Genomic DNA, 8,171 nt, shown 5'->3' on the forward strand with positions numbered 1-8,171 from the left:
TGGGAAACAAGGCTTGCGGAGCACAGCGCTGCACTCCGCTTCACGACTTCCTGGCTGGCCTAGTAAAGCGAGCATGCGGAGAAGCGGGAGGGAAGCGAGGGGGCGGGACTTTGTCGGGTGAGCCTCGGTGGAACTCGACGCTCATTGGTCGCCCGCCACAGCGGTGAGAAGCCGCAGGCAGCGCCGGAAGCTCATTGGCCTTTGTGGAAAGGGCGGGAAAGGGAGCGAGCACTGGGTCTTCCCTCAGGCCTCTGGTGCGGAGCCCACTGATTCCGACCTGCCGAAGGCTGAGGTAACCACAGGCTGGCATCAGAAATATGACCCTCGTTCTCCACGCCCCTTCTTTTCTGCTTTCCTCCTCTCTGGATCCCCAGCCCTTTTTCCTGTCCTCCACCTCAGTGGGGACCCTCCGCCCACTCCCGCTCCCGCTATCCCGCTCCGCCCCTTCCCCGTCCTGGGTGGAACCGCCATGGTGGAACCGCCGTAGGAGGACGCCTTGCCCCAGCCCCCTGACCCCTGGCTTCTGGCTCCTGGGGCAGGGCTCATGCCCCTGCGTTTGATTCTGAGGTGGGGGCAGCAGCGAATGACTGGGCTGCCTGAGAAGAGGTGGTGCAGTCCAGGTGTGGGAGTGGGAGAAGGTGTGCTCGAGTATAATTGTTGAAGCCTGGAGAGGAGTGTGGATGATTGTTGGGAGGCTGTGGAGAGAATGCGTGGGTTCGCATAAAAGCAGCAAGGGTGTGTTGGTCCAGGAAACAATTAGCGCAACGCAGAGTCGGCTGTTGACTAGATCAGAGTCTGGCATTCGATAGGGGGCTCAACAAACATCTATTCAGTGAATAATCGAGGAGATGAATGAAAATAATTATCGAAAGAGGGGCTTGGAACCCAGCAGAATAATATGATTTCATGGGGTGTAAAGGGATGTCAGGTTAAAGAGGGCGCAAAGGAATAATTAACGTTATGGTAGGGTGCAAGAAAAGAATCAGAATGGAGTGTGAGAGGAAAACTGAATGGAGGGCATACACGAGACTAATAACAGAACTGAGTGCAGCGGGCATAGAATCATGAGTAGGGAGTGAATGAATGTAGGATGTTAGGAAGACAGTTGTGGAAGTGGGTGCCGGGAATGATAGTCGGGAATAGCAGAGTATGGGATGATACATGAGAAGGGGGAGTGGTAATTGTCGAAGGGGGCACGAGAGTGCAAGTGTATGCCTGAAAAGGGGGTCTATGTGGAGTGAAGGTAAGCAAGGAGACTAATAATTGGGTTGAAAACAGACAGGACCCATGCCAAGAGTTTCTCAGAATGAGGCTATGTGTGAGTGGGGCTTCCTAGGAATGACACTACCCCTACATAAGCTTATGTAGCTCATGAGGCTACATAAGCAAGAAGGGAGGTGCAATCTGATTTCAGTGGTGAGCTGGATGGAGAAGAATCCAGCCGCCTCAGGTGAGGTTTTCCAAGGGCAGAGGAAGTACCTACGTTGGGGGTAGGGGATCATGTGGCCGTCCTGACCTCTGCTCCTGGCCCTAGAACCATGGATCCCAATGAAATGCCTGCTGTGCACTGCTGCCCCTCTGACTCCACCAAAGGGCTTGGGACTGGATTCCCGTGGGGGATTAAACTTGTTCGCAGAAGAGCTATAATTCTCTGTGCCCGCTGCCACAACCATGGCATCACTGACCAAATCAAGGACCATGAGCACTTCTGCCTCTTCCAGACCTGCAAGTGTCACAAGTGTGTCCGCTTCTCGTGAGTATGGTGTCTGATAAGGGAGGGGAGAGAGGGCCGGGCCTTCTCTAAATGTGACCGACTTTAGACCTGCAATCCCCCACTTTAGGCAACACTGCACGGTCTCGCCTGCTGAGAGTGCCTTGAAGAGGGAGCAGAGGGTACACCTAAAGAGGCACCTGGCTCAAGGACTGATAAGGAGTGGGGCCGCCCCTCCCAAAGCTCACCGCCGTGTCGAGAAGTTGGCCATCCAAGGAGGAGTCCCCAGTGAGTGTCTCAGGCCAGAGAGAGAGCCTGGGTTTGGGTGTAGGGAGCATGAGTAGTTCTGTCACCAGTTCTATCACCCAATCTCGATGTGGCCTTGGGCAAGTTACTCTTTGGGCCTTTGCGTCCCCAACTATACAATGCCATCAAGATTACACACCAAGTATTGGTGGGGAGGAGAGATCTGGGGGCTCAGAGAGGTCCACGGTGAGATGAGGCTGCACATTGGGGGTGAGGCAGAGTGGAGTGGGGTCAGGAGGAAAGGCTCACCTAAGCTGTCCCCAGTCTCTCACAGCTGGGAAAGAGAACATCATGCCTCAGCTTGAGGCCCACCCCTGTGCAACCTTCGAGGAGGTAAGGAGAGTCTGGGGCCAGTGGGAGAGGCTCCCACCTCAGCCGCTGCCCAGACCCCTTCCTCTGTGTCCTGAAGACCTGGGTTCCATCTCTAACCCTGGTGCAACTTGCCATGTGACCCTGGGGAACAAATGCTTCACCTCTCTGTGCCTCCATTTCCCCAGTTGCAAAATGAAGTGTAGGACTGGCTGGTCTTCAAGGTCTTCCCCGCTCTGACATTCTGGGCTCCTATCTTCATTCCAAAACATGCCCACATCTCTTCACGGCCGGCCTGGTACCTGACTCCAACCCGTGCTCTCTGCTTCCGCAGGCAAGCTCCCAAGGGACTCTGCTGATTGGTCAGGCCCCAGAATTTTTGTCTCTATCCTGGACTCCAGCACCCTTGAAGAAGCAACTAACAATTTCACTTTCCAGGGAGCCCCACAGGCTCCCTACTCTGCCCAGCACGTGAGTAGAGTGAGAAGGACCATGGAGCTAGTTATGTATTGTGTGACTGGGTGCCCAACCTTGTGTTTGATGCCACGGGAGATAGAAGGAGGAAGTAGAGGTGACGGTAGTGGTGGCACGGCGTGGGTGGTGGCAGTGGCGGTGGCGGCAGTGGAGGAGGAGGAGGAGGTGGAGGAGGACGAAGGAGAGGAGGAGGAGAGGAGCAGGAGGAAAAGCAGGAGGAGGGGACGGGACTGGAGGAGCCAGGGAGGAGAAGGCAGCATCTCAGAATAACGGGCAAGGACAGGACTCTCCCAGCTTTGCCATTTCCTATTTGTGAGACTTTGGACAGGTGAATTGGTGCTTCCGAGCCTCCATTTCCCTATCAGTGTACTGACAGGGGACAATATTCTACTCCTATAGCATTGACAAGAGGACTAGCACAAGGCCTGCCACATAGCAGGCCTTTCAACAAATTAGAGGCTGTTATTCCACATGAAACAGATTGATGGGATAGAAGGTCCTGCTGAAAAGGGGAGCCATGATGGCGAGGGCCACAGAGGCCCAGGCGAGGGTCCAGAGGCCATTAGCGAAAGCTTCCTGGAGATAAACCAAGCTGGCCCTTCAAGTCCCGTGGGGATTGGGGAATACGGAGGTGAGAACCAGTCCCTGGACAGGGACGGTAATCACGCCTCTCCAGGTGCTTTGCAGGTTAAAACACAGACACCTGTGATTTCCCATAAACTTCACTGTTGCCCTGGGAGTTTTGAAAAAGCTGGCAGGAATTAGCGTCTCGGGAAAGATATGGAAAGAAGATATGAAAAGATATAGAAAAGAAAACAGGCCGAGCAGGGAAGGGACTTGCTCAAGCCACAATGACTAATGGCCAGCAGGCTTTCAGACTCCCACATCCAGATACTGCAAAATCCTGCCTCTCTCTGTCTACTGGCAGTATGTGTCTGCCAGAGGGCTTAATCCCCTGGCCTCTCCTTTCCTTGTTTCTAGACACTCAACTCTGATCCTCCAGGTCTGTGCCACCCTTGACTCCATTCTACCGCAACCACAGATCCTGGGAAAATAGTGGGGTCCAGAACCCTGGCAGGGGCTGAGCTTAGTGAATGGGAAGAGCAGAAGGCCTCGGGGTGGGTGGGGCCTTCACTGGAACTGGAGACTGGAGGGGCACTTGTTGCCTGTGGGTTCCCAACTCCCATTCTCTCACACCCTTTCCTTTTCAGGCACCCAAAGCTTCTGACCGGGACCTGGGTCCTGCCTCCTCAGAGTGGCAGCGGAAGCTGGAGGCGGCCGAGGCTCTGCTGACTCTCAGATACTCTTCCCAGGCCCCTTCTGGCTCCATCTCCCTGCTGCAGCCCTGTGCTGCACCAGGTAGCCTGGTCCTTGAAAGGAGAACACGGAGTGGGAATAGTTGGGAAATAGGAGGGCACTGTGATAAGCAGGATCTAACTGGGAAGTCAGGGTTAGTGGGTTGAACCTCCTTGGGCCCAGGCACCCAAGCTCCTCAGCCTGATGCCTGAGATGGCAGTTGACGGTTGTTCAGTGAATCATCAGTTCATCGAGCTTTGTGCTCGACAGCAAATGTTCAGCGCTGTGACGTCAGGAAACAAGGAACCTGAGGCCCTGAGAGCAGCAGGGACTTGCCCTAGAGCATGCAGCATATCAAGTGGAAGAACCAGGTCTCCTGACTCCCAGCCCAGAGCTTTCTATCCAGATCCCTGCAGTCTGCTGTGGTCTGGGGAGGACACACATAGGTGATAAGAACCTGGTCTGGAAGGAGATCTGGTCCCTACCTTCAGGGAGCTTCCAGTCTAGATGTGGAGCCTGGTTGCCTTCACAGGTCGTATCTTGCAGCTAAATCTCAACGATGAGCCTGGAGACGAAGGACGGCAAGAGGCCTGAGAAGAGATACATACCTGGGGAGGCTGAGAGGGAAGGCTGGGTGCTCCCAGGCCAAAATGGTGGGTGGGATATGGTGTGCGAGTGAAGCAGCAACCCTGGAGGAACTGCCGGAACGGAAAGGGATGAGGCTGGAGAGGCTACCAATCATGGAGATCTGGCATGCCAGGCTTAGGAGTCTAGGCCAGCAACTGTGGGTGGTGAGGGGCCAAAAAGCGTCTGAGCTAGGGAGGAGCACATTCGTAGACCCTGGGCTTGACAGAAAGAAATGTGGTGGCTGTGATGGAGGGATTGGAGGAGGCGAGGCTTGAGATGGGCAAATCAGTGAGGAAGAGTTCTGTGCAAGAGTCCAGGTGGCAAAATGTTAATTGGGGTGGAAGGAAAAGGAGGGGTGAGCCTGGAGGGGAAATGGGTGTGACCCGGCCCTGACCTCTTCCTTTCTGTCTACAGCTCCCGCTGGAGATCGAGGACTCCAGCCTCCTAGCCCCTCTCTCAGACCCAGGCTGGTCAGCTCCATTTCTCTGCCTATTGGACATCTGGGGTGCATCTCCCTCTTGAAGTAGAAGCCCAGAGGAGGAGGCCTCACTAGAGTACTGCTTATTTATGCATTTGCAAAATGTTTAATGTCCAAAATGCTTAACATCTTTTCGTTAAACCTTCAGGTGCTTTTATAAGCTTTCAGACCCTTTTTATTACATGGGGCAATTCCTTGGCTGAGGGTGGGTATTCTTGTACCTCCATCCCTTACTCCCTTGGATCCTGGGGCCTTTTTGCGTCTCTTAGAAAAACAGCGTTGTGCAATCTAAGCCGATCAGTCTCGAAATAGGGTTCTGCGTGAGTTCATACGTTCATATGCCAGAGTTTTTGTTTGACTCGTGATTGCGAACATACCAGCGCGCTCATGTACGTACCCACGCATGTGAAAATATGAGGGTGTTTTCATCTTGTGTCTAGCTTTGTGTGTGTGGGCAAATAATAAACCCTTGTTGTTGTAAGGCACTGAGATATAGGAGTTGTTTGTGACCACAGTATAACCTGGACTGTCCTGACTCTAACAGACTTGTTCAATTCACTTTTCAAAGTGAGACTCACGTTACTCAACAACTGGGATTTCTCAACATGTCTAGATAAGAAAATGGCAGAGAAAAAAGGGTAGGAGATTTATTCGCTCAGCAAGTAAGTGCCTACCCTCTGCCTGGCACAGACTGTTTCCAGTTGCCCAGAGGGCCACACACTGAAGTGTCTGCAGGATGAAGCAGATCGTATAAATGAGCAGAGCAGGCCAGACGGGCTCCGGCCAACGGACAGTGCATGCTCTACCTAAGGGGGCAGCTGCCACTTGGCTCTAGCCAATTGTGGTCATGCAGGAATGTGGACTCATTGTTGCCACATCTCCTGATTTTTCAAGAGAGGGTGGAATTCTAGATTTCTATGTAAAACATCTCAGTTTTAAAATGTTGACTCTGGTTTCCTCTTTAGGCTCTATACGTGGGCCAAGCAAAACATCCATGCAGGCCAACTTTGGCCAACAGAATGCCAGTTTGATTCTGGTCCAATGTGTATTTTACAGTGGGGGAAACTGAAGCCAATCAGCACAAGAAGAATCAAAGAGGGAAGATGAATTAGACCCAGAGCTTACCTTTGAAGGACCCACAAAACATGAGGAAGAATCATTACCATTTACTTATTCCGTGCCCACCGTATGCTAAGCGTGTGTAGCCTCACAGCAGCTCTGTAAGCCAAGCATTATTACCACCCTTTTGCCTATGAGGAAACGGTGCTCAAAGAGTAAAAGTAACTTGCACAAGTCTTTGAGGGGAAATTTTTAGCCGAAGATGGGGAGAGGCTCCCTTCTCTTTGCCAGGCCCTAAATTAGCTAGTAATTTGCTTTTTTGTAAAGCATTGAAAGAAAGCTTCAAAACTTGAAGCGGCAGACATCCAGTCAGAGGGGTCTCTCAGAAATGGTCCCTTCGTTTCATACTCAGGGTAACAACGTGTGGTAATCTATCAGATCTTACCTGCACTTGTTTCTCAGTCCTCTGCTGATGTTCCAAACAAACGAAGACCTGGAGACCCCGCCAGGAGGACAGAAAACTCAACTGGACATGCCCAGTCACTGACTCTTTCCCATCATGTTTCCTCCCTCCTTCCTTCCCTCCCTCTGTTTTCACCCAAGATGATTGATGGTGATGACATCCGATTACGACTTATTCTTTCTTGCTTGAGGCCTTGAGAAGGCAGGCTTCTTATATCCTTTATCTGATGCCAGACACACAAACATGCAAAATCACTCAGCACATAGAGGAAGACTGACATCCATCTCATGCCTGCCTTCCTTCCCTGACTTGTTACTTAAATCAGTGATCCCTAAACCCCTCCTCTCCCGGTATCAGATGAACAAGTCCACATATTCACGGAGGAAGGAAGCAGTGTTATCTGGAAAAGGACTAAAGCCCTGCTACGCAATTGCGTCCTAGGCATGCCACGGCTCCAGAGCTGAGGCGGTAAAAGAGAAAGTGTATTTTGGGTTAAAGGACGCGGCTTGAGAAGAGGGAGGAGAAGAGAAATAAAGTGATGGAGATTGGAAGAAGGAGTGAGCCTCTTTTCCCTGTGTCCTTTCATTTTTTCGAGTCTCACCTGCCGTTCCATGCAGGGCTTTTTAGACTGACGTGTGTGTGTGTGTGTGCGCGTTGCACCATACCTTTTCAAAAAGTCTCTTCATGGCATATTATGGGCATCTTAGGACATCGTCGTAAGTGTTAAATATCAAATCTTTTTTGGGAACTATCCTTTTTCACGTACTACTCCAGTTCACAGATTTAAAACATCACTTTATAAAACAGTGTGAGTTAGGTCTTGGCTCTCCTGTGTTATACAACAACATTGGTTGGACCTGAGGATATCCACCACATCAGAGCGCCTGGAGAGTGGATCAGTTCCAACCAGTCGTATGCAGGTAAATGTTCAGCAACAGGCTCTCTGGGGGAGGGAGGGAAGTTAGGGGAAATGCCCAGTGTTGTAGCATTTTCTGGTTTCAAGCTGCCAGTACGATGTCAATTAATGCAGAGTTGGGAAGAGATGCATTTCTACCATTCAGATACAATAAATGTACATAACCTCAAGAGCACAGGTAATAGTAAAATGTAGGAAAATAACCAGAGATTGGTGAGGTTAGAGTATGTATTATGTTTGTTTTTGATATCATGTATGTAATGTAATTGGTGCTTTACACAATTTAATTTTTAACAACAGCTGCGTTTAAGAGCCGGCTCGCAAAAATTTCTGAAAATTTAACAGTCAGCTCTTGTGTTCCAGTAAGAGTCCCCTCCAGCACTCCACTGCTTTTGACTCTTGCCCAGAAAGGCGCCTCTTCCAAAGCAGGTCACATTAATGCTGCAGAGCCGTAAAGGGCTGCTACCACTGGTTTCTGACCAAGAACAGCCTGAAGTGTGGGGAAAGTATTTATTAATAAAGAAATGGAATG

The 8,171-nt window shown here is 51.2% G+C and overlaps 1 protein-coding gene across 1 annotated transcript; it reads left to right on the forward strand.

Moving 5' to 3' along the window:
- Positions 1-1,538: 1,538 nt before the first annotated feature.
- On the forward strand, positions 1,539-5,250 carry LOC124234058 (doublesex- and mab-3-related transcription factor C1-like). The gene is made up of 7 exons (XM_046651318.1): positions 1,539-1,753; positions 1,842-1,999; positions 2,292-2,350; positions 2,661-2,797; positions 3,782-3,844; positions 4,014-4,159; positions 5,138-5,250. Exons 1-7 carry the CDS (start codon positions 1,539-1,541, stop codon positions 5,248-5,250), a joined length of 891 nt encoding a protein of 296 aa, XP_046507274.1.
- Positions 5,251-8,171: the final 2,921 nt, after the last annotated feature.

This window comes from Equus quagga, unplaced genomic scaffold (assembly GCF_021613505.1).
Source record: "Equus quagga isolate Etosha38 unplaced genomic scaffold, UCLA_HA_Equagga_1.0 68600_RagTag, whole genome shotgun sequence".
Taxonomy (NCBI): Eukaryota; Metazoa; Chordata; class Mammalia; order Perissodactyla; family Equidae; genus Equus; species Equus quagga.

What these genes read in the sequence shown, in the direction of transcription:
- LOC124234058 (XM_046651318.1), top strand. Translation starts at nt 1,539, where the DNA reads ATGGATCCCAATGAAATGCCTGCTGTGCACTGCTGCCCCTCTGACTCC. An exon ending in ATTCTACCGCAACCACAGAT is followed by an intron (nt 3,845 to 4,013) that starts CCTGGGAAAATA and finishes TCCTTTTCAGGC; the next exon opens with ACCCAAAGCTTCTGACCGGG. An exon ending in GCAGCCCTGTGCTGCACCAG is followed by an intron (nt 4,160 to 5,137) that starts GTAGCCTGGTCC and finishes TTCTGTCTACAG; the next exon opens with CTCCCGCTGGAGATCGAGGA.